Source organism: Paramormyrops kingsleyae, chromosome 2 (assembly GCF_048594095.1).
Source record: "Paramormyrops kingsleyae isolate MSU_618 chromosome 2, PKINGS_0.4, whole genome shotgun sequence".
NCBI lineage: Eukaryota > Metazoa > Chordata > Actinopteri > Osteoglossiformes > Mormyridae > Paramormyrops > Paramormyrops kingsleyae.
The window spans coordinates 9,631,725-9,659,315 of record NC_132798.1 but is presented as its reverse complement, the minus strand read 5'-3'; the positions used below and the strand labels follow the sequence as shown (position 1 = coordinate 9,659,315).

The window sequence follows — 27,591 nt, the reverse complement described above, 5'->3', positions numbered from 1 at the left end:
TGTTGAAAACATGGCGGAGGGTAGTTACAGCCCCCCCGGGGGGGAAAGAGTTACATCCTCGTCACCCTTTTCACCCCTGATGAGTTTGCATCCCTGCAATACACAACCTACCTCATATGCACTAAAAATAGGTTATGCATAAATTATACCTAAATCTATGTTTTTGTAACAGTTATGTATGTTGATGTACAGTATTTGTATTTAGTTTTACAACAAAATTAATTTTTCAGTAAAAAAAAATGTCAATTGTCTAACTGTCGAACAATTTACATACATTTCTAGACTTAGAGTTTGATATTCTACTAGAGTGATTCATGTTAAGAACCTTAAGTTCTGCATCCTGGGATTTGAAGTCCCCATCCTTAATTGTCATGTTAATTCTTCCCCAGAAATGAGTCCCAGATTCTTTTCATTTTATGTTTTCCAAATCCAGTCTATCAACTGAAGGCCTGCGCATTTTTGTCCAAGTCATGAACTTGGTTAAGTTGCTTAACTTGAGGGCTGTAATAAAAATGTGATGTTTTTATAACAACATGGAAATGTCAACTAGCACTCCATTTTGAATACAGCAGTTTCAGTGTTTTCTTAGAAACAATATTAAATTAATCCCTTTTAACCATTTTTAATATTTACTGCTAATAAGCAGAGCATAATCACAGCATAGTTTCCAGAAAAGCAGTATTTAAGAAATCAGCTTTTCAAAATAACTGTCAACCATTTTTTTAAATCGATACTCTGGTGTACAGTATGTTCCTGCTAATAATTACACGAGTTAAAAATAAGTTTTCTAATGAATACCTGACTTCCGATGCCCTTTGATCCCATATTGACTTTCACTGGTGACTGCAGAGGTTGGTACAGATGAAGAACAACCAAGACAAACTTGGACGGGTTTCTTCCCAGAATTTCACCAACCTGCTGCTACATTTTGTTGCTATTTTTCTGACCACATTTAGGTAATCTCACAATTCATCATTTAAAATCCTACCTTTTTTAAAGGAGAAGTCTTGAGATGGATGTATAATTGTCAACTGCATGCTTTTGAAAACACATTTTGAAAACATATTTATCATCTACACATCTGGTTAACTATATGTATTTTCTTACACATTTAAAGGTGTACAATTTGTGACTATTCTGCAGTATTTTCTGCATTGTAGCACATGGGGGAAGGAATCTTTACATTTTTATCATCACACATTAATTAATCAGAATCAATGATCTGTCTTTCCTTTGGTAAATCTCTTGAAAATGTTTCAAAGTTAACATCCTACAACATTACATAAACTTAGTGAAACTGCTAGGCATTATCTGGAAAGTAGTGTTGGAGACACAAGGATTGTGAAACAGTGAAGAGGTTGTGGGGGGAAACTGGAACTTCTTGGAAGATTGTCTTTGGTTTGGCCCCTGGTTTGATACTTTGGCTGAACTCAGGTGATGACACTTGGACCACGGCATCCCGTCCGCTCGTGGATGTCTGAAATCTTCAGCGCAATGGCAATAAGGGGCCCAAGCACAGCCTGCAAGGACAAAGGAACTACGATCACACTTAAACAGGGCACTTCCATCATGCCAAATGTAAGGAGATCTTTGGGGCCAGAAATGCCTGAGGGTGTCACTGTAAACTCAGCTCATACTGTTGAATTGCTCAACTTACTGAGACAATTAAGTACTATTAACAGGACAAGTACTGATCATTCTTTGATTACTCAAAGTAATTCAGTTTTGCTGTTATTTTATTGCTAGGTGTCATCAAGTCAATGTAGACGATTTACAACCACATAGAGGTTTCCTTGAGAATGTCCTATTTGGGTCTTCATTCTTCCCTAAGGCATCTTCATTATTGTGATGTCAGAATCCTTACTTGTTGTTGGTAATTTTCCTTCTGTTTTACCTTCAGTTTTCCAAAGAATTAAGGTACTTACCAGTGCATTGAGTCTTCTCATAGCATGTCCATAGTAAGACACCTAGTTGTACTGTAACAGGGTTTATTCGCAATTTTTTGGTACCCTGATCTGATCCTTTCAATATTGATATCTGTCAGTTCCAAGTTCCGATCCGATCTTATAATAAATATCTAAATATACATGTCGACAGAGTAGGCTGCGGTACATTCTTTGTTTAAGTAAGCCTCGCAATTTCACAGTATTCTTCCTTATGTTGTTTCTTAAGTTCCTAGTTAGATTTGTCGTATTAAACGGTGCTCTGGTGCTACCTCCTCTATTAAGAATGGCATTGCAAACATTGCTAGTAGCTGCTGAGCTACTTCAGATTCATAATTTAAAGAATTTTCACATGGCTGCCATCTCAGTAGGTTGTAGTTTCAAGCCATGTGCCTCAGGTTTACTGCAGCGTGTGATGGAACTTTACAATCTGCACAACCGACATAAATTAGGCAGATGCTGGAAATTAAATATCGGGCTTTGAATTGTGCTATATCAGTTAAAAACTGCCCGTATCGGCCCAGATTGTGATCCTTGATATCAGCTTGGGGCATCATTGTTCAAAATGCTATCAAACTGATCTACATTTCAAGATTAGAGTTTTTTATTTATAGGGAAATCAAATTCAGCTTCAGCAACAAGCAGCAAGTGAAGCAATGTGTCTTGTGAAAAAATACTTGTTTGCTTTTTGGCTTGCAATTTTGTCATATTATTGACATCTGATATTTTGTTGCAATTTTATAAGTTAAGACTTTTTTGTTAAATAAGATAAAAAACAATTTACACATACATGCTAAGGTAATTTTGCTTCAATAAAATGAATGCTTTTGTACACAAAGACACTGGACCTGGCTGTGGGGTATTTTGTGGAAATATTGTACAAACCAGGGAGACTGATAAGGCGTGGAAAAATTCTGCTGAAACCTGATACCTTTGGTACTAGTGATTTATGAAATTAATGACAAAATGTATTATTTTAGGCAGTAGAGGCCTTCACAAATAATTATTGCTGAGCTTGTTAAAGGGTGAGAATAGGGTGAGATTTTGACCTGTTGAGATACACCTACAGCTATAAAACTGCACACTGAACCAAAGATTCCATTTTCTGGCTTACAGTACATGTCAGAACACACTGACACACGCAGACGCAGACGCACCTGCGGCTCTCTGCTGTGCTTTTCGGGGTCTCTCTCGTAGCTCTCTGCATACATCCGGATGGTGGCTCCAACCCCCCCGCTACTGCCACTCAGTCGGAAGATGAGTCTGGACGCATCCGAGAAGATGATTCTTAAACCCTGCGGGAAAACCAGCAGAAACACACTAAGCTTTCCTGCAGGAATGTCGCCACGACAACCCCAGCCTCAGGCCAGAAAACAACTTTCTATCTTCTACACTTATAACATCACCACCACCAGCGCCCCCTGTCTGATACAAAATGAAACTGGGCAGTCGGGTTTTCTAGAAGCTTACCTAGGGCACGCCTGTGCTTTGATTTGTATATGCAGTGCTACTCAAAGTGAAACTTGGAGTTTGATTTAGAGAACAATACAGATACTAATTTATGTTCTACTGACTTGCAAATAAGGATTGTAAATATAGATGTTCTTCCCTAACTGCAAAATCATATTTTTGCATTTTCCCTCACATTTATTAGGTCAAGACTAAATCTCATCTGCGGAGGGCCCCTGCTTCCTATGAGATGGACAGAAAACAGTGCCGTTGTTAAGGTTTACCGTGATATTTCATTTTCCACTAGTGGCTCTGATGCAGTGTCACTGAAGAAAGTATTTAGCCTAAACCGCTGCAGTGAAATTCCTAGCTGTTAAGGGCAACGCCGAAAGTGGCTCTGGATAAAATCGTCAGCAGTCAAATATAAAAACAGCTCCGGTCCCAAACCACTAGATGTCGCTGTTGCACAAGGGGAACGGGATTGTCATGATCACCATAACGTGGTTGACATAGTCAGCATTAATGAGAAATGTTTGTTACATATTATTGGGCAGTCCTGCCTAAACACTCGTTAAAAATGGAGAAAGCAAGCAGAGGCTGCAGTCCTACCATCACTCCGATTCATGTGTGATGGGGATGAATTCGGTAGCAGACTCCAGAGACAGCTGAAGCATAATTCCTTTAAACCCCTGGCATCAGCCCCTGTCATCAGCACTCCCCCAGGGGGTAAAGTTTCCACCAGGACCCCACTGCAGGCGGGATGTTCCAACAGCACACAAGACAGCTGACTCCCCCCCCCCCCCCACCCCCTCACACGACCGGTCCCTATAAACAGGCATGGCGAAGAGGGACGACAGCTGAAACAATCCCTGTCTGTCTAGAATATCGGAAAGTCATCCCGCGATAAATAGGTGTCACGCAGATGGCGGGCTCCGCGATTTTCCAACCAAACAAAAAAAAAAAGATGGTGACTAATGAAGTGGTAACTGCTGTAGGAAGGGTCTAGAAAGGCTGATCTAGGTGACGCCTATTGGTCGTTGGGGTCTAATCCCTCTACTGACCAACAGCTTCTTCCCTTAAACAGTACCTCTTCTAAATCAGCACAGCCTATCGCATTAGTACCTGAGCTGTCCCACTGCACCTGCTATGGAACTGCACCGTACGTGTATTTTTTAATGTACATTTTACGTTTAATCATTTTATTTGCGAAGATTTCAACAAAGGCAACATGCTGTTTTATACCAGTGCTTGAAACAAGATTTGGGTTGGGTACCTTGGCGAAAGGAACCATAGCAGCGTCCTGCTTCAGACTTGAGCCAAGGTCCTTAAGGCTATGAATACATTCAGCTAACCACTACACCACCTGGTGGCCTATACAGCTAACTGAGGACGAGTGAGGATGATATTGCTAGAGCAACTAGGACAGTATCAACAGAGAGGGATGTCAAAGGGGGTGAGGTTTATAAAGGAAGTGGAGCGCTTTAATAACATTCAGTGTGATTATGACAGGGAGGCTGTCAAGGGGTGCATTGGGTGAGGGGAAGAGGCTTTAACACGGAGGAATACGAAGAAGGTCATCCAACCTTAGGTACATCTGCTCAAAGACAGAGATGGAAGTTGACCGGATATTCACTGATTGTCTCTTCTGCCACGAGCTTTTACATTCTTATTGAAAATAGGAACTTTGTGATCGTCCCGACTCAAATTTCCACTTCAATGAGTTAAAAGATGGGAGCCTTTCCAGATAGTACTGGCAGGAAGTATAAAAATGAATGAATCAATGGACCAGGCCAGTTAAAAGGTTCATGCTCATGTCAAAACTGTTAACAATTCATGCATAAGAACTGATCTGATTAATCTGGGTGGTTTTCCTATAGTGAAACTGGTATTCAACACCAAATAAATGATTGTGACAGCTGAAGAGGTGCACATCAGTCCTGTAAAGCCATGTGGCACTGAAGAACCTGGACGAACCCAAGGTTCAGCTTTGCCCAGATAATTATGTAACTGATCTGATCAATGACTGGAGAATTAGAGCTCGTATAAACTGATGCAACCAGAGCGACCAAGAGCAAATGTCACCAACAGCTTAAACAGGAAGTAGTGAAAACAGAAGAACATTAATTATGCTGACATATAAATTTCTTCTGCTGACTAACAGATATGTTTTGTGTTAAGTTTAGAGCCTTGGTGTATGTTCACTAACCCTCCAACCCCTATATCCCAAGCAAACCATTTGCTTTGCATCTGCTAGGACATCAGCAGTTCCAGATAAAGACAGTCTTGCAAGTTATTGTCCCCTTGGAGCCCTCAACTAAAGAAGGAGAAATATTTCTAGAGATAGTTGTCTTGTGGAGCAATCTTTGGAACACAGTCATGGAGTATGACTGCAAGCCAGCTTGCGGACATCTGACCTGGTTTCGGGCCACTGTTCCATCCACTGGATCGACGTACTCATAGTTGTCTGCCTTCTCGACGCTGTACACATTGTTTGCAACAGCAAACTTCTGGCTACTGAAGGCCTTGTCTGTGATCAAAGCCTCGAGGTCCCTCATCAGGTAGAAAGCAATCTTGGGCTCCACACCCTCATAATCGAACCTGAATATAAACACAAAACATACACAAACAAAACTTAAATGCAATTGAATCACTTTGTGGGACTATGAAATGCATCTTGAAAAACACAGCATTCAGGCAATCCCATCAGCACAGACAAAATTAAATGTGTTGGTCAGTGTTGGGAATTTCTAGAAGGTACAAATCCAGACCAAGATTTTGTTCTACCAACCAGCTGAACATAAAAAGTCACAGTCACAGAGTACTAACCTAGTTGGTAGAAACAAGATCTTGGTCTGGATTTGTAGCTTTTGGACCTGAAATGCCCAACATCGGTGTTGGTATAAATTTATCAGTACATATATCCCACAATGCATTTGCATAATGAGAATGCGCAGGGAATCTATTTACTGGGAAAATCACTGGGTTTTGAAGAGAGACCAGTATCATAAGAAGGAAACTCTAAGCGATGTCTTTGTTGTTATTTTTAGATCATTTTCATTTAGTTTCAGAACTGGATAGTAAGAACAAGGCTCACTGAGTTTCTGAAGTAATAAAAAATAAGCTATAAAAAACATCTGGGTAACTTCTACAGAGACCCAGGATTATGAGCCTGTTAAGACTGCAGAGTTGGAACATACATGCAGCAGGACTGTTGCCAAATCAAGTAAATTACCACAACCTCCTCTAATTAAAACTGTCAAACCTATATAGGTTGGGTAGGGGTGCAGATACTGTAAATATTACAGTAAAGTGAAATCCCTGGCAAACAGTTCACCACCTATGGAAGCTTTGAGGGGAGCAGGAGGGCAGACCAAAATAACAGCCATCCCTGATACCCGTCCCCTCCGATGGCAGCTGGGCACCCGGAGCAGCGTGGTCTGACTCACCGACAGAAGTAGTTACGGCCCAGCTTCGCCCAGTGGTCCTTCACGATCTCCTCAACGCCCTGTTTACGAGAGGCCATGATGGAAAGCCACATGAGAACGGACCACAGGCCGTCCTTCTCGCGGATGTGATCCGAGCCTGCAGGGGCACAGGGGGAATGAAGGTTGGAAGCCCACAGGTGACAGACAGACAGACACACACACACACATACATACAGCCACACAAACACACACACATACAGCCACACACACACATACATTTGTATTCATATCTTTGTGGGGACCATGCACTCATTTCTATTGGAAAAATGCTAATTTCAACCAAGGGCATAACTTTGGTTAGAACATTGGAGGGATTATTGGGGGGGGGGGGGGGGGGGTCATATTACCCAGTTTTGTTTTATTGGGGATGGTTACAACACCCCCTCCCCCCCCATAATTTACGCCCATGATCCCAACCATGATGACCTTAACCCCTACCCAGCCCTAACATTAACCATAAGTAGCCAAACAAAATACAAGACTTTTGGCATTTTTAGTTTTTTGATTGCAGTCATAGATTTTTATAAAATTGAGTTTGCCCTTGTGGAGACCGAAGAAATTCTCCCTCCCCATATCAAAATAGCAGGTTTTAATAACATTGTGGGGACATTTGGTCCCCACAATGCCGTATATACATAACGCACACACACATGGAAAAACACACACACACACATGGAAAAACCGTAGCTGCAGTAATATTCTCTCCTTCAGCCATGTACCTAGAATGTAGCATTTATTCTGCACCAGCAACTATCTGAATGACTTTTGTTTACCAAATGCTACAGGGAAAGTTTATTTAAAGTAAAGTCTTGGTAAAGTTTTAGATAAAAATCATATGGACCTCTCCAGAGGTGCAAAGTCATAGCGAAGTGGGGATCTAGGATTGGGTCAACAGCACACCCACTGAGGAAGGAGAGTGCAGCTTCCACTCCCCCAGGTTTGGAGAGTGGGGGGGGTGAGATATGTAAGGGACAAACCATGAAGACATGTGCGGTTATACGACAATAATCAGTGACGACTTGGTGTAAAAAGAGACGGAGGGTGATTATCTTCATATAACTGCGGACCTCGAAGTGCTTTAACCCGCTTATACCACTGCTAATGAAGAAATAAATAAAATAAACTAGTCACAGTTAAATTTTCAGATGAAAATGGATTTCAATAGCCTTAAACGATGTGCCATTGTGCTCTTAAAAATACAGGCGCTATAAGGGTAGAACATCTGGTCAGACTACTCACTGGAAGCAGCAGGTTACCATAGAAACCGTCAACAGACCGACGCTTGGGCTTGGAAACCAAAGAAAACTGTGCTGATAAAAATTACTGCTTATTCATGAGTAATAAGTCACACGGGCTTTTATACTAACGTTTACTAAAATGTTAAAACACCTTAATATATAACTGTCTGTATGGTTACATGAAAATAATCAACACCCATGTGACATCTCTGGACCAATAAGAAAACAGTATTCACCAAAGCCATGGCATAAAATTGGACTTGTTTGGCCATAAAACTCAGCATGTAAGTCATATGAGGAGGAAAGATACTTTGCCTGCTTAACTGTGAAAACCTCCACGTTCACTTGCTCTACCGTCTGTTTCTGTTTGTGGCATCTTTAATTACAACAATGTAATGATGTAATAATGTAAATGTAAATGTAAATGTAATAATGCTGTCTTCTGCTGTCAATGAAGACCAGGGGTGGATAGTGCAGGGTACTCAGCTCAGCTGGTAGGATGAAATAAAATCTTTGCCTGGGTTTTTACTTTCTGGACCTCTAATGAAGATTACCTGGGACCATCATGAATGTTTTTTTCCCTGTGGGTATGAAACACTTATAATCTCATAACAAGGAGGTTGGATACACACTGAGGAAAAAATATTAGAAAGGTTGTATATAACGCTGTCAAAAGGAACTAAATAGAAAGTATATCCTCAGAGTACTGAATAAAATGAAAAACAATAATCATCAGTTTCATGGTAACTATTGCTCTGGAAGAATGCAGCTTAGCAGATGGGAACATTGCTGGGAACATCTTCACTTGCACTCATAATAAATGACTACTCTGTGAAGCAATCATTGTTTGGTTTAAAAAAGAAAAAAATCAAATTTATCAACTCCAAACTTCGATCCTCTCAAATTATAGCCAAGCAGACTGTTTATATCAGGCACAGATAAAGACCAAAGACAAGGAAAGATAATTTATATAAGAAGATTAACAATCACAAGGGGGAGATACAGCAACACAGCTAAATCAAGGTCTTAACAGCTGAAGTTCTTGACAGTAATATTATGATTGCTCTTGCACAATATTAAAATGGTACACTTTACAGACCCCATATTTAAAATATCCGAACTTCTACAGTAAAGCCAGAAACTTGACACTATGGCGGTACTATTTTAAACAGGGGAACAGAGGAGTAGTTGTGTACCCAAGGGCCACAAAGCAGGAGTGCAAGGCCTCGGTGACGCCTCTGTGACGCCCTGATCCCAGAACCAGTTCTGAAGTTATTTTAACCTGCTGGAAAATAGCATCAATCCTGGCCATTTATCTCAGGCAGCAGACCAGCCTCCATGGCGAAACAAAACACTGACTTTTCATCAGCGATTCATAGCCACAGGGCCATTACAGTCATGGGTGCTGCATTTAAATGGCAAAAGGTCACCGATGTAAGAAATCGCTGTGGTCTGCCCCTCGAAGCGGCTGACGATGCGGTCTCTAGCTTCCACGTCCTCGGCCTTGCCCTGGCACAACTACAAATTCGAATTTGTTTACCTGCCAGATTCACACTTCATACTTCACACAGATACAAAAGATGACATATTTACAGTCGAGCTGCTGCTGTTCTCTGACTGAGAGAGCTCTGTGCAGGGAACTAATCATCCGTGATGATTCAGTACGCTAGCATCAGCTCTGTCGGTTGCCTTAAATGGGTTGTGTGAAGCACAAACTTAAGATTCCTCTGGAAAGCAGGAGAGCCTTAATCTCTACTGGTAAAAGATCCCCTTCAGTGTAAAGAAAATGACTCATCAAAGAAAGCCTTTCCCGTTCTGTGGACGACTGCCAGCGAAAGCTGCTGAGTGACGATGATTCACAGGGTTTCTTCCTTTTATAGCAGAAGAATCGCTGTTACTTGCATCAGGGGATACCCATGAGGCCGCAGTGATGTCAATTAAAGTTAATTTGCTGTAGTAATACAAGGGCAATGATCTCTTTGCTTACTTTCAATCAAAATACTGATACGAGGCAGGCTTGCGGAGCTTGGGAGACCGTGGATAATCAAGCTAGACCACATCTTTCACTTTTAGTTTCACGGGATTTTATTTTTATAAGAAATGGTTGACTCATCTATGTGAGGGTCATAAAAAGGGAAAAGTGAGAAGATCACATTGTTCTTAGCCATTAAGGGAGAGAATAGATTCATCCCAGGTGGCCAAAGCTTCCCCGGTGTATGATGTTTGCTGTCTGCAGGAGGGCCTGGGGCATCCTCTCTGCGAGCTCACCTGTGCCGAAGCTCTCCTCCCCGCAGAGGGAACACCTTCCAGAGTCCATCAGGTTCCCGAAGTACCTCCAGCCACTGGGGGTCTCGTAGAGGGCCACCTTCAAGGCCTTAGCCACTCTGCAAACACCGAAGCATGACATCAATAGTTATTTAGCAGATGCTTAAATTAATGAGGGACATAATAGGTCGCTCATGTCATGCCAGTGAGCCAACGACAAGAAACACATAAGGCCTAGTATGTTTGCACTCACTGCTTTAAAATACTAACTGTGCTAATACTCCTGCCTGTTCATCAATGACTGCATCCACAGGCACACTTTGCAGTGTAAAACTAATTGTGCTTTCACTGATCTTCATTGTAAAATCAAGGAATATTGAATCACATTCATTTCAATTTTTAAGGCAACTTTAGACCTCAGTAGAGACTGATTTCAAAGAAAAAAAGTTTACCAAAGTCAAAAAATTATTGAAAACCTGAAATATAGATGTTCTCACTATAGTCATCAGGGCTAGAAACCTTAAGACCTTTTTATGGTAAAGTTGGTCCAGTTTCCTAAACAGATATATCCGAGTTAATACTTGTAAATTTATCATATACTTCCTGATCACAAGAAGTCATGTCTTAGCAACTTGTGTCAAAAACTAAAACACTGATTCATCTGCAATTTTAAAATATGTTGGAAATCTCAGCTCTTGCCTGACTAAGTTTTACACAGCCAGCATGAAAATCTATCTGTATGAAATTTCCCAGTGCTTTTAATGCTTCCTAGTATTCTGTTCCCAGTGTTTAACATCGAATGATTTCGCCAAGGTTTTTATTGGTCCAGACAAGTTGGGAGGTCAAACTGAGAACTGAAAAGCTTTTTTTTTAAAAAAAAAAACACCTCTATTCTTCTTGTCTAAAACAAATACTTTGGAGTCACCCAACACTCCAGTACTTCCGTTATTCTGAGGGAGGGTGATGCATGTGGCAGAAGGTTAAGATGCCTTAGATATTTCTAAGACAGTGACATCAACAGCTGAACACAACTGGCCAACTGAGGCGACTTCAAAGCGCCCGGCCTCCTTCTTAGTCACCACTCATTCCACACCAACATGTGCGAATCATTCAGCCAACAGCTACTTCACCACAGTGTAAAATGTGATCAAACACATTTCTCATTATTTTGGCTAATTTCTAAACTCAATGCTTAACATTTGGGTAAAAAGCAGACTCAGAAGCACAAGGCATTCCAAGTCTAAAATGTCAGCATAGACTGGTGTCTGAGCCCTTGAGAAACTCAAGGCTCTCGCAGGATAAATAAATTTGGGTAATGATACGATTTGTGAACTTGTCACATAACTGTGTTGTGTGATGACAGCATGTTACCATAGTAACCAAATATAACCTCACCTGGAATTTAGTCAGTATATTCCTTTTGTTTATTTACTGCACTTTTGCTACTTATGCAACAAGTTTTTACGAGTTTTTAATTTAAGACTATTTTCTGATAAACATCTCTGGAGACTTTGGGCCTTATATAACAAGCGAATTAAGCTCGACTGCTTGGGTGTTGAATTGCAGCAACAAAACCCAAAGCAGACATATATCCCCTTACTACTCCTACAATCCATAGCTTTATATATGTTCATTGTATATATCATATTACAATGTTTCATGAAAATCAAATTAAAATGCAGCAACAGTTCAATGGATCAAAGCACACTGTACCTATAGGTCGTTTCTTCGTACTACACTGGAAATGCACCTTAATGCATCCACCCTGACCACACGATCTTTGCTGCACTTGCAATAACATTACCCCCAAGGAGTGAAGATTTCAGTGGCATGAAGAGGATTTCTGCAGGCCCTTGCCAGGTTTAGCTAATTCTCTTGTAATGTCTTGCTGGAGAAGCTGGGATGAGCACAGCTGTGAAGGGCTTTACAAGTCCCAGTGTAGAAATCAAGGCTGTAACATGAGAAAGCAAGAAGGGAACTTTCCACTTGTGAATAAACTAAATTTGATGGTATATTTCTTTGAATTCACATTGCTGGACAGGTTTCTTAAAGTATGAAACAATTTCCGGTTCTCTGATGTTGTTTGTGGTAATTTCAGGCAGCTATGAAACTGAGGTTCATACTGTGTGCTATACAAGGTCAATATTACAGGTTTTTCTCAGTGTCATATATACAGTACATGACCATGCACACGTGTACAATGGGACACTATGGGCAATTTAAGGATGCTGGTCACCTGAGCAAACTGACATGCAGGACAACATCACTAACAACTTATGACAAAGTAGGAACCACACTTGTGGTTATGAAGATCAAACAAGACCATTTGATGAAAAGCTGAAGATTCTGTAGTCTGTCTTGAGAGATACTATCCAATGTTATACATTGTAATGTGTGCAAAAGAAACAAGAAAAATAATAACGATTTAAAGACCAACTTGCTGAGACATCAAATTGACCAGCTGGTGTCACTTGACGGGACCTTTCAGAGTGATATATTAAAGCCATGAATAAATTGTGCAGTTTATTTACAGAAGCACAGTTGGAACAAATACATTTTGTCTTCATTTTGTCTGTGACATCTTTGAAAATGTACAGTTCATAGGCCGATGTGTGACACCATTTTGGCTCTTTTCAGAGTAACGAAGTCGAAAGCGACCGTGAGCCTCGGAGTGATGCACTGAATACATTAAATATTTATCACATTTCCTAAATGTTTCATAGTCTGTTTGTATTAGCTGGAAAATACCCCAGAGACATTTTAGTCGCCAGCTATTCAAGAACGGTTTGAAGTACAACACGTATGACAAAGACCACTTCTGACTAATGCTGCAGATGACTTGGTAGTGTTGTGTACAGACACAAAACACTTTGGAGTCTTTGGAGTTGAGGTAAAATTTTGAGTCGCTCTAACCTCCAAAGCAATGGTAATAATAAAGGAATTCATAATAATAATTAAAAAAAAAAAAAAACATGAGTCATCTTCAGCAACACCCATAATGCACTGTCTGGCAGTTTAAATTAGTTTGCTACTTAGCAGAATATCAGTCAAGAGACCGGTGTCATGGGAACAGCAATGTGAAGCACAGAGCGATCTTGACTACATATGGTTAAGAACACGGCGAGCAGCTCCAAGCACATGGACGACACTGGCTTCTACACATCTTGGAAGCAGCAGTCTGGTATATTTGCCTTTGAAATAAAGCAAGCCGCAGACAGGACGGCTAAACAACCGCTAGCTCTTCCAATCACTTAATAAGGAAAAACAGCAGGTACAAGGCAATCTAACCCTCTGGGTAATGTTTGTTTTGAGACTGAGCCATGTGATCTCAAAGCTGCACGCACACATGCATGCAGAAGGGGAGGGGGGGACGAAAGAGAGAAAATACCACCATACAGAAACTTCAACTTAGCCTGTACTCCATCACAATACAATAAAATAAATGGATATTACAACTCAAAGACAAGAGTGTCATCACAGGATCAATCGTCTCTCCATCACTGCCAAAACACACTAGTCTTCCATTTTGTTTATTATGAAAAACTGAGTGCCATTACTTCCAGAACCCTTTTCATGTGACAAGTGTCAAATTGCAAAAGAACAGTCTCATTGATCACTTCCAATAAACACAGACTCAGGTCACGTCGGAGCCCTGCTGCATAAACAGGAAACAGTGTAATAGCAGAGTACTGCCACCCACTCATCCGAAATTCTTTTCAGTTGCACTTTTCAGCTTCCAGCATATCCTGATGAAAACCTGTGACCCCTGCAGCTCCTTTTATCTCCAAGCTCGTGGCCGGATTTCAAAGCCAGCAGTATTATATGCGGTACACTATCAGAGCTTCTGGAAATTTCCACTTTCCTGAAATGCTCACTGCAAACCACTAGGGAAAACACCATTTAAGTGGGAGAAAATCAACATTCACCTTTGAACAAGCAAATTTAAGACAGAGTATTTAACACAAGGCTTTAAAAAAATGAATATTCAGCATGGTTCACAAGACAGAAATGTTTTAGACTACTGCTGAAAATGAAAAAACTTTTTAGCAAACATTTTTTTTGTCTTGGTGCCCTTCACTGCAGAGCTTTCCTTTGGGGGGTTAGTTCAGTTTCCTTAGCTGTTTATTACACATATCATCCATTATAGTTTAAAGTAAAATGCAATAAATATTAAGACATAAACCTGAAGTAGCTAATGCAGCCAATGTCCATCCACCCATTTTCTGAAACCACTTGTCCTATTCAATGTTGTGGGGGGGGGAGGGGGGGGGGCAGAGCCTATGATGGGAGGAAGGCTGGGAACAACCCAGGATGGGGCAACAAACTGTTGCAATGCACATTCACACACCAGTCACTCACACATCTATGGCCAATCAGGTACCTCTAATTCACTTCAGTATGTGTTTGGCCTGTGGGGGGGGGTGGGGGTTACCCAGAGGAAACCTCATGACAACATGGGGAGAACATGCAGACTCCACACACAAGGGGCCATGGTGAGGACTCAAACCCTGGTCCCAATGGTGCAAGGCAACAGTGCTAACCACTGCACCACCATGTCACCCCGGTAGCAGATGTGACGATGCCAGTATACTTGCAAAGAGTAAATAGTTTACTGGATGATCCAGTGGTTTCTTATTTTCAGCGTGATTACCAAATCAGAGTAGTATGATGTTATTTGTGGCACTGCTGGGGGGTGGGGTCTCTCAAACTCGTAATAAAATGGAACTTTTGACCTCTGACTTTACGCTGACATTTCTGCTGTTAGCCAACATAAACAAGGCCTAACTCTGTCATGGCAACCCATCCCTGTAATGCTCTAGCACCTCTTATCTTGTTAGGGCAGTGCCATGACAACAAAGGGAGCCTGTTTTTCCAGCTAGAGATTCCCCACTTATAATACGGGACCAACTACTACTGCATAACTTGCAAGAGCTTTTTAAAGAAACAAACAAAAAAAAACTTCTTGACATGGCAAACGTTTCGTCAGAGTTTCTGCTTGTGAAAGGCAGCCACAATACTGTGATCGAACATCTGGTTAGAGAAATAAGGAAATCTTTGTATTAAATGAGCTGTCACTCATCTTCAGCTTTAACTGTGCATCAAAGAAGAGAGGATTGTCTCTAGTAAGGGAGACGCCTTGCAGCAATAATGCAGCTGATGACGGAAAGATACGGTAAATGTTGCCGTGATATTATTTCGGAGATGCGTAGAAATCGAAGCCCCTGGCGGACTCAGTGCTGCAGTACCTCGGAGAATCTCTGTCCGCACTGCGACAGGTGACACGTCCGCACCGCTGTGCTGATCCACTTCATACCGGGGAAGGACATCAGGATTTTAAAACAGGTGCAGGATCAGAAATGTGCTCCGGCCGCCGCCCCACCGCTCTCATTGTAAGCGTGCGGTGCCAGTGACCGGGAGTTTATGGAGTTTATGTTGGAAAGCAGTTAGCGAATTCTTTTTAAATGGCAACAAAGGCTGCCAGTAACTCAAAATAGACCACATACATAGTCCGCCTCAAAATTAAAAAAGACTTTTGAATTACAGAATGCGAAAAGTATCCATTTTTTCATTATTTAAGTCGCTTGAGTTTCTGATATGTTTTTATGCAAACATCCTGGCAACGGGCACAGCAGTAGGTCCTCCTGTGGGGGCGATCAGGCAGATGTTTTCCTTCATGCTGCATTCCGCCTTTTCCCAGCTCCGCTCTCGGCTGCCGAAGCACAAACCCGTGCACACGCACAACGGACCCACACGCCGCCACAGCAGACTCCTCGCGGCGGTCACGTGAGACCGCGCCCACCCAACTTCCTCGGCTCGTGACAATCGATGCACGCGCGTGCCTTTCTGTCTCGCGGTATAACGCGCGCCGGCGCAGGTTTGTTCAGCGTTATTTTAGTTAGCCAAGTTAGTATACAGTCTAACTTATTAACACACACTTGGATATATATGGCCATGCATTTGTAGGCAAATATAAAGGTGGTAATTGTGCACGATGTGCCCAGAGAAAAACGACGAACAAGCCACCTCAGGATTCTCGACTTAAAGTTAACAGATTAGTTCCATATTCTGAATAAATTCATAAAACTCAGTCATTAACGGATTTGTGAATTTAATAAAACTTTGTTCAGAGAGCGGATATAGTGAATACACAGACCTATGTGAATTGACAAATCTCACTTTCGTTAAGGGATATTGAAATATTACCATGCTCATACAGTACTAATATGTAACTGAGCACACCCTGATAAAAGGAATGTATTATGCTGTCAGAATTAGTCATGCTGGGGGCACACCTTTCTACACAATAAAGTCTTTATCCGCGCTCTCAGCAGACTTAACGTTAATAAACAGAAGACGACAGGCTGGCGCTCGGGAGGAGAATATGGTTGCTTATTACAAATGTATGTATCGCACAATAGTAACGATTTCCACGAACCATTTTTGATCTATCAAGAGCCCGGTTTTGCTTGTACCTGTAAACAAAATAAAGCAGAATACCAATAGATTCTGAGCTCCAAGTGTAGCTCTGGTGTCACGGAAATATTCTGATGTCAAAACTTAAATAGGCAAGGCGCCAGCCCCGAATGTCCTGTTGAATATAATAAAAATATAGTCATGAGAAAAAAACAGCGCAAAAAGCCCAGCATATCCTGATGAGAACCTGTGATGCCTGCAGCTGAGCGATTATCTGCATGCTGATGAATCCTATCTGGGTTTAATGTTTATTGTAACATAAATGCCTGTTCTGCCTCTTGCTTTCATTATTCAATGCTATCTTTGAATTTTGACGTACCTTCCATACATACTTCCTGGAGACTTGTTTTGCTAATCCCCTGGACTCCTTCAAACAGTTCATATGTTTACAGTAACATTGTGTACAGTTATGTCTGTTAAATAAAAAATTAAATCGGAACACTGGAGCGTTACGTTATTTCCGAGCCAGCTGCCAATACTAATAGGAGTGGTGTGGTTTTTATTACCAGAAGTTTCCTCGCAAATCTCTGGCCAAACAAACATTTTCATTAAGAAAAAAATGTTAGCCTACATTAAGGTTCTTAACCTAGATATGTGCACTGTAATTGTCCTTACTGCACATGAGAAAGGCAACCAGACTTACAGTGACAGCCTTTACATCCAGCCTCTAACTGCCTATGCAGTAGGGGCCCGTGGGGGGGGGGGGGGGTCAGAGCAGGCCTGGAGCCTATCCCAGGCAGTATAGGAACACGGACGCTGTAACACAGGGCTGAATTTCAGGGTCTCTGCTAAAAAGGGGCCTCACCCCCCCCCCCCAAAAACTACACCATTGTAGAAAATTGTTGGGGGCCCACTGATCACGTAAATGTGCCTAGGGGACATGCCTAGGAGACCAGCCAGGGAACACTCTCACAATGATGTCAGTTCATCACAGGGTCCATACTTACAAGGAACCATTAACACACACCAGTTCACCTAACTGCATGTTTTTTGACTGTGGGAAGAATCTGGAACATCCCTGAAAAACCCACAACACAAATGATTTGCATTATTCTCAAAAATTACAAATTAGCCACCCATCAGTCTCAACGATTATCATTAAAAATGAAATCTAACAAAGTGAACATAGCCAGCAAAGTCTACTGATGTCAGTGGTCAAACAATTTCTCTTGGGGGAGGGGGGGCATAACATCAGTCTAACAGTTTCAGAATGAATTGCATAACGTACAGTACATGTGATTTTTTTTTATGATGCCAAAACAACCTGTAATAAAGCAGTAAAATTAATTTTAGGGTGTGAAAAAATTGTAAGAGAACATCATAGGACTTGAATAAGCACAAATGAACTAGACTGACTAACATGGTATCGTATTTGATCTCATGCGGTGCTTGGTCATTACTGTGTTTCACTGTTCCACATTATGATATTACATAACAGACATATTTTAAAACATTTCACATGATTACACAAGGGGGTTTGATGTGCACAATCTCCCAGCTATTTTTGGGAGGTGCATATTTCCTCCTGGATGCAGAGGCTGAGCTCAGTCTGTTATTCATAGCAGATGAGCATTGCTGTGAAAGACTCAACCTCCACCCTTAAATGATGCCTACAGCAGTATGCAGAAATAAGGACCTACTGAAGTTTTAAATGCATTTCAAACATCTAAGTAAATATTCCATCCATCCATCTCCCTTACAGGGTCCTGAGGGTAGTGGGGCCTGGAGTCTATCCCAGGCAACTTAAAGATTGTATTTCATGAATGGAAAGCTATGCACGGGAAGCACACCTTTAACAATCAATTAGTTAATCAAATAACCATTAGAGGAGTGTTATTGTGGGCATATGGTTTCAGTACAAATGGGAACAATCATTTAGAAAGGTCATCAGATAAAATATTTATATAAAAAAAAACATTCTGCTAATTATGATTTATATTTTCCAAGAAAAATAACCACTAATATCTGTGGTTGTCCATTTAGAAATGGTGACCCTGCCGGGTGGACAACAGGCGCGTTCATGTTTAACAGTGAATAGAATTATAAACCTTGTACCCCCCCCCCCCCCAAACAGAAGGTGATAACCTGGAAACAGATGGCAAGTGGCATTCTGATGAACGAGGCTGGGGGGTGTTTGTTGTTTACACAGGACAGGGAACTACTGTAAAGGTGGCAGATAAGGAACACCGACACGCTCCGAAAACACACAGCATCAACACCCAGCTGTTTAGACGCACATCATACGTAGGTTTCTGGGTGGTGAGGACCAAGTCAACTTAAAACATACAACTGCATTTTTTCATAATATCAGATACAGCCAACTCAACCCAGCAGTATTTCATGAACCTCACTTCCCAAGGCATCATCAAACGTGCAAAGCAAAACAAGCAGCGCACACAATGAATGCCTCATCGCCCGTCACACACAATGACGAAACACGTGTCGGTGGGGCTGGAGCTTCTCTCATGGACTTGGGCGTTAATGCTGATTGGTGGCCGCCTCCTGCATCCTGCCTGGCTGCCAGCGCTTCGCGCGGCTCTCTTTGTCTAGCTAATGGGCCGGTTGTGGGTCTGCGACAGCCTGAGGCCCGGAAACCCGCAGCCACCCCCAGTCAGCCATAAAGTCGCCCAAGGAGCTAACCTCTCCCTCGGGATTGTGGAAGGGATGATGGGACCCACAATGAGGAGACTGGTGGTTTTGTGGACCACATGTTAAAACTGGAAATGTACTTTTTAAAACCGCATTAGATGATTCATTAGCTACACCAACCTTCTATAAAAGGAAGTTAAACTTCCTAACACTGAAAAGACTGAGCAACACTAAACGAAGATCCTAGGATGGGTAACCTAGACTGGCCACACCGCATAGGACTACTTACTTGTCCAGGGCGGTGCTGGTTGGCATGCTTCTTGCCAGACCACGGAGTCCATTCTGCCTAAAATAAGGGATGCAGGATGCGTTGGCAGCCATAACAGCCACGGAGTCAGATGGCTGAACAAAGAATCCATTCTGGCCCAGAATCATATAGCGATCCTGATGGGTAAAAAAAGACAACGGCAATCAAGACCACTGGCATTAGCTGAAAAATAAGTTAGTTATAGACAGTGTTGGTGAAAAACTAATTTCCTTCGGGATTAATAAAGTTTTCTGATTTCTGAAGTAAAAGTAATCCATTAAAGACAGAGATGGAAAGTTCAGGTCCAGAAAGTTGACTGTGACTCTTCATACTCAACCAGTTGGTTGAAACAAAACCTTGGTCTGGATTTATACTTTCTGGTCCTGAACTTTCCATTTCTACCATTAGTGGATTACTTTTGTGAGTAACTTCCCCAGCACTGGTTATAGATTATACATGACAAGCACAACATGTTACAGCATAAAGTGCTACAAACATGATACATTAAAATAACAGAAGAATATTTTTTTGAGCTGGTTGTTACTTTAGGACTATTTTGACACACGTGCTACTCAAGTAAATGTTACAGACTTTTGGGAGAAGTATGAATGAAATAAGGTAAAGCCATGTACCCCATCAGCATCAAAGGCTGCACCAAACCTAAACTCTCCCCCCTTCATGGACTCCACCAGCGATGCTGCGTAGTGCAGGTTGGGTTCGGGCTGTTGGCCCCCGAAGTCCTCCAAGGGGACACAGTTGACTGCAGAGTTAGCCGGGGCCCCCAGCTCATCACACAGGATTCTCCTGACATAGGGCCCCATTACTAGAGAAGCACAGAGTTTCCATGATTTTTGATTCTCGTCCTTCTGTCATCCATGTGGTGGCTTGCAATTTATAAAACTTACCAGTGTGAGCTGAATGTGTTTGTATAAAACAGGAAATATATGCCAGATGACAGGCACTTTACACTAGAAATATGCAGCATAATGTTCTGCCAAGCCCATCTATGCCTGCTAAGTGTACAGAACAAGAGCAAAAACGTCTGTGAAGCAAAATGACCCTCGGCCTGCTTTGACATTCACCTCCATTCATGGCATCTATTCTGATCTTCAGCTGCTCCGGTCCGGTTAGGAGCCCCTTTATGGCGTTGAAGTCAAAGATGCCTCGGAGCATGTTGAGGTACACCTCAACAGAATCCACAATCTCCACTGAGAGCAGGGCCAGAAGAGCAGAACTGTCAGAGAAACCAGTTCTTTGGAAGAGAGGGAAGTTTTTAAAATGTCTCCATTTGCCATAAAATTTCAGAAAAATGTATCGGTATTATACATATGTGTGTGTGTGTGTGTGTGTGCATGCAGTGACAGACAAAAGTTTTGACATGCCAAGCTGCCTACAAAGGAGAGTGATAGTGTAGCATCACATGACCTGGCCACCTGACCTAAACACAGTAGAAATGGTTTTGGGGGAGGCTGACCAGAGTGTGAAGGAAAAGCAGCCAATGAGTGACAGCTGGGAAAGCATCCCAGGAGGCCACCTCACGAAACTGGCATAGAGGGGACAGTAGGGTCAGCCTATTCCTGGAGCAACTGGGGCCAAGGGCACAATGGTGGGATCACTTTGATGACCCAGGGATTTGAACCAGCAACCTTCTGACTCCAAACTCACGGTGCCCCTCCCCCTTCCCAAACAAATTAATGTTGTTTTGTTTAGTACTTTTTTGGTCATGGCATATTTTCTGATATGTTATTTTATTGTTTTGATGTATCCATAATTATTTTAAAATGCAGAGAATAGTACAAATAAAGCTTTTTTATGGGTAGCTGTGTCCATACTTTTGACTGATACGCATAGGAGCTGCAGAGAATTATTAAACAGTTGATTTATGTCTGTGTGTGAAAGTTAGTGGAGTGGTTTTCAGGGAATCTTTTAGTGAAATAAAAGTTAGTATAATGAATTAGTCCTAGAGCGTGTAACACGTATTAGAAGCACTACATTTACATGACTGGACCAGCAGAATGGTTACATAAGAACATAAGAAATTTACAAACGAGAGGAGGCTATTCGACCCATCAAGCTCAATTGGGAAGGAGTTAACTAATAGCTCAGAGTTGTTAAAATCTTATTTAGCTCTGATTTAAAGGAACCCAGGGTTTTAACTTGCACTACATGAACAGGAAGACTATTCCATATTCTAACTACACGATGTGTAAAGAAGTGTTTTCTCAAATTAATTTAAAAATGTTCTCCCGCTAATTTCCACTTATGGCCACGAGTTCTAGTATTTAAACTAATATTGAAATAGCCATTTGCCTGAACAGCATCGAGACCTGTTAGAATCTTATATACCTGGATCATGTCCCAGGTATAATCTCCTTTACGCGAGGCTGAACAGATTCAGCTCAGCTAACCTCTCCCCATAAGACATTCCTCTAAGACCAGGAATCATTATTGTAGCCCTACGTTGAATCTTTTTCCAAGCCAGCAATGTCCTTTATAAGGTATGGTGACCAAACCTGCACATAATATTCTAGGTGGGGTCTTACCAAGGAATTGTATGTATGTAGTGTCTGTATAAGCACAGTACCTCTGAAAGGCTTAAATTTGTTCTCCAGGTCAAAATCCTGTCGGCCCAACCTGGACAAGTCAATTCGCAGGTCTGGGCAGATGGCGTACTCCTCCAGTGTCCTGCTGACCTGGCAGATTTTTTCTGTGACTGTGTCAGGAGAGGGACCTACAACAGGGAAGAGGCTGGTTACAGTACTGAAGACCGGCTAACAGACTAGCAGTGAACCACATACAGTCCTGGTTGCAGTTCAAAGGGGAATCAGCACAAAAAGAACAAATATATTACAATAAATTACTTTAAATTCCTCTAAACTGCATATACAAATTACTTACGCATATTTTACTTACTTATGAAGTAATTTACGAAGTTTGTACATGTATGAAGCTATAAAGTAACCTTGAAAACTACTTTATTAAAGCAATTTTAAAGATACTGTTGTCCATGTGAATTTTAAATATCAAAATAGAGCTTATAAATACAAACATGCAAGTGATATTTTATGTAAAGATTAGTGCTGTCAAACGATTAAAATTTTTAATCAGATTAATCACAGGGTTGCTGTGCAATAATTTTGATTAATCACGATTAAATATTCATTTTTTATCTATATTAATCGCATTTCATTTTGCATGAGCAAACAGATTCAAGAAAAAAGGGAATATATATGCACCCAACATGTTTACTGAACATCTTGAACACGAGTCAGATGCAATCCATCTGCCACAGAAATGCAATACACGTCCACAGATAAGTTGGACGGTATAGTGTGTGCGACCGATTTAATGAGCCACAAATGAGAAGTAGTGCTTAAACAGTATAAAACTACGACTTTCCCTTCTATTGATAAAGGGTGCAGCCATCTTTGATTCTGAACTCGGGATCCTCTGTGCTGGTCTGAGATATTTCTCAGATCTCCAAGAAACGGGAGCGCGCATGTCGTCACTTCCGGCTTCAAAACTCGGAATCTGACTCGGAATATGAGTTCTGAGGGCAAATGGAACGCACCAAAACTGCCCGAAATGGGTTGACAGAGACATTTCAGGGATTTTGAGTCATTCCGCACTGCAGATAGGTTAATTGCGTTAAAAATTTTAATCAGATTAATCATGATGATGGATTAATCCGCGTTAACCCATTAATTTTGACAGCCCTAGTAAAGATACATCACTTCTCGGGATCTTCAGGATCTAAAAACTATAAAAAAAAATCTTAATATGCTAATATGGGTTCAAAAGCAGTTCTCACCGCCATTGGCTACGTTGAACTTGATGCCAAAATCCCCCCCAGGACCGCCTGGGTTATGACTGGCGGTGAGGATGATCCCTCCGATAGCTTTGATCTTTCTGATGATGCACGACACGGCTGGAGTGGACAGAATTCCATTGTGTCCGATGACCAGCCGTCCGATCTGCAGGGAGGAGAGAGTTTTGAATCTGCAAAGACACCTGTGCATTCTCACAGGTCTGAACAAAGCAGGTGCATTATGTATGACTGTTATACAGTGATTATGTAATAAATACTATGAATCCATAGAGTTATTAGCTGTTGTTTCAGAATAAGCCTAGGACTTACATTCTCGTCTCATTTTTCTGCCGCCTCTCCTGGTGAGGGTCACAGTCTTTGGTAGTTTTATATATAATTCAGTCTGCAAAGGGGTGTTTGCAGCACAAGATCTATTAGCTGTGTTCTCAGATAGCTCATGCGCAAACTATCGGTTTCCCTCAAAGGGGATTCTGAAGTCTCAGAAGTGAGCGAGTGACATAATTCACCAATATAGTGGGGTGCAGCAATGAGGTGGGGTGGACGGTCTGGCCGGTGGGCTAGACCACACGAGCCAACGTCTAGCCCTGGTTGGGCTCAGCTGCACTGCCTCTGTGCTATTCGGCAGACCGTCCGTGCTATTCGGTAAAGAACATTTTTTTTATTGAGCTATTTTAATTTGTATTAAATCTGGACATTTATGTGATGGGGTGTGGTTGATTTCACATGACATACCCCAAAACCAGACTACACAATCAGAAAACAAACAGGAAACTAATATTCCACCACTATGACACAATTGTTTCAATGAACATGCACAACGGTATGACACACATCTGAAAACAATATTGAAGGATTACCATAAAGTATGATAAAGTTGTAATGCTGAAGAAATGAGAGTTTTGTGCTAAGCTTGATGACAGCCTAGCAAGCCTGAGGGTTGTAGACACAATGCCCTCTTGAGGAAACAGCTGCAAAACACACACACACACACACACACACACTGACGCACATGTTGGGTAAACATATTTTTATGGGGACCACGCATTCATTTCTATGGGAAAAATGCTAATGCTAACTATGACAGCCTTAACCCCTACCCAGCCCTAACCATAACCATAAGTAACCAAGCAAAATACAGGAGTTTTTGTATTTTTAGTTTTTTCATTGCAGTCACAGATTTTTTTATTAAATTGAGTTCTCCCTTATGGGGACCAGGAAACTGTGACCCCATAAGGCAAGGTATACCCACTCGCGCACGTACACACACTTATACACATGCGCGCATGCACACACGCGCACGAACACACACACACGCACACAGGTTTGTAAGAATATCTTTGTGGGGACTCTCCATTTATTTCTTTGGGGAAAAATCAAATCCCAACATGACGATCTTAACCCCTACCTAGCCCTAACCATAAGTAAGCAAACAAAAGCAAGCATTTTTACTCTTTTGATTGACTGATCTTTGTGAGGACCTGAAACACAATGTCAAAGAAAACAAACAGGTTTTAATTAAATTGTGGGGGAAACTGTAATATAAACCTAATCCACGCACGTGCGCACACGCACGCACACACACACGCTTTGTCTTGGACTCAGTTATTTCACAGAAGGCAAGCTAGTTAGCTAAACATCAGCCGTACAGAAGCTACAGTACCCCGCTTCACACCTTAATTAAGTCACTGCAGAAGCAGCCAGCGTTGTGTTGTGCAGTCGCACAGTAAGGCAAAGCCATATAAGGTGCCTTTTAAGATGCTCTTAGTGTTGACACTGAAGAGAGTATTTTATTGCCTTCAAACCCGTTCCATGTATACTGCAACACTGCTTGTTAAATCAAATCCATGATTAGTAAGCAGCATTAATCAAATAATCTATAGCCTAACTTCTTTTTCCGCACCATGTAGTGGACTTTATGGAAAACAACTTATTGTGCAAATAAACACGTTATTGTCTTTTACCGTAGTTTGCGGTTTAGTCTTGAGATGTACAACTACCGAGAGAGCAATTCTTTCGAAATACTGTACGTTTACATTTATCCAGAGTCCACTTTTTAAATTAACGTTTACGGTCTATTTAAAATATAGAATATAACACAATAGTGATAATGTATTCATCCCCAGAGGGATATTGTATTTGCAACATGCTACACCCAACGGTTTGTATAACCGAACCATAATTTCATTCCGGCTTTTAAATTGCTTTTTGTTTACATGAGTGTAATATTACTGTAGGCTATTGCTTTTGGATATGTTTGCTGCTATTGTTTTAACCATTATTCAGCTATCTGGGAACAAAAACACAGCAGAAACCTCCAATAAATGATCGTGCGTGTTAAGTTCAGCGGAAATATTTATGAATTTTTCTGGCAGGAGTCCATTTGGCGGGGCATCCCGCAGCTAGGGTTGGTTAGCTAAGGGGGAGGACTGCTGAGCGCAGAATAGAGGGCAGGGGGAAGGATACCAGCGCAGATAAGCGTCCGAAAACTCCACAGTAACAACCACAACATATACACTATTTCAAATATTAATTGTTATATTATTTTTTAAATATTATTTTAAATAATATTTGCATTGGTATTACGTTGGTAAATGAAGTGCCGATCGCATTCTGAGGGCGGGTGTTAAGCCAGCTTTTAAAAACTTTCGTCCAAAGTATGTTCTTATTTATTTTAACTTGTCTTGATACATTCACGTCAGTCTTCTGTCGCTCTGTGAAATTTCCTCTCATTCCGTCAACAAAAATAACGGCAGTTAACAAAACGCATTTCTGATTAATTTAATTATACTAAAATGTATTTACTGCATGTTATTTTAAATGACAAGTATACACGTTTCGTAATGACTTACAGGTGCATGTAATACTACATTAGCTTAATTCTCATTAAATACCTTGCTGTAAGCGAACAAACACAGTGTATCTCGCGGGATGTGAACCTACAACTTAAGTTAAGAAGTCTCCAGACTAGTTGGTCTAAAAGCGATAACTATTAGAAAATAGCTAGCTTACAATAATCGTCAAAAATGTCACCCTAATTTGTCATGGGTGGTTTTCTATAATGATAATAAACCTCAGATTCATGCATGACTTTGTACCTGAGACCTGTTCATAAGTTAAGTTGTAAGTTTTAATAAAGGAGGTATGGTTAGTTTCTAACCCTTACCCCATTGGCAGCAGCCATCTGTACAATAACTTCGGTGGCAGTGCGACTGAAGTACCTGCCGTCGCTCCCTACCACCATTGTACACCCCTGACGGTCCCGCAGGTCGATGGAGGACAACACGCTCTGGATGTAGTTTTGCAAATAATTTCTCTTCGTTTCGAAAACCGCTGTTTTCTTCCTGAAGCCGCTTGGGCCCGGTTTCTGGTCATCGTAGGGGGTAGTCTGGACAGTCACCACGGGGATTGGATTAGTCTCCATAGTCTTCAGAAATCGTATGAAATGTGCAGGTTCTTGTTCTTCTCGCTGATCACTTCTTGGACAGATTTACTCGTGAGAAAAAACGTAGCTACAACTGCGGGAAACTGTAGTTCCTATGCCTTCTCCTCTTGCTTAGAGAAACTTGCATTAGTTTCTGAAGACCTGATTGATACTGAATGGTAGAGAGAACCCGGATTGCGTTCAGATGTCTCTTAAAAACAGGATGAGCTCGGACAACGCACTCCAGCGTCGCGGCTTCCAGGGGGGCGGAATGGGCTTTGATGTTTCCGTTGCGTGTTCGTTCCTTCTATGTTTCCCTTCTGGCAACACTTTCTAATAGAGGTAACGCAGACTTCAGCGAGCAAACGGAGAGAAGTCTCTCTCTTGACAACACCACCCTTTTCAAATAGTCCTTTCAACAAAGACAAACGTCTGCCAAAAAAAGAAAAAAGAAACAGGGAGGGCCAAAAATCTTTGCAATCAGCTGCAACTAATGCCAAAAATAGGCCATGGAGTAGAGGGAAGAGAACTCTGTTCGGGCGACGTTGTAACTGGATGCTTTTTGTGTTCAGCACTTGTCAGATTGAGTCA

General features: G+C 41.5%; 1 protein-coding gene across 1 annotated transcript; it reads right to left on the bottom strand.

Annotated features, from left to right (window-relative positions):
• Positions 1–504: 504 nt before the first annotated feature.
• Positions 505–27,444, bottom strand: pgm5 (phosphoglucomutase 5). Its single transcript, XM_023792272.2, has 11 exons — positions 26,743–27,444; positions 23,562–23,724; positions 22,335–22,481; positions 20,833–20,958; positions 20,383–20,573; positions 19,733–19,887; positions 10,384–10,499; positions 6,839–6,974; positions 5,807–5,990; positions 3,101–3,238; positions 505–1,520 (listed from the first exon to the last, which is right to left on the bottom strand). The coding sequence occupies exons 1-11, from the start codon at positions 26,998–27,000 to the stop codon at positions 1,431–1,433; spliced, it is 1,704 nt and encodes a 567-aa protein (XP_023648040.1). The 5' UTR covers positions 27,001–27,444; the 3' UTR covers positions 505–1,430.
• Positions 27,445–27,591: the final 147 nt, after the last annotated feature.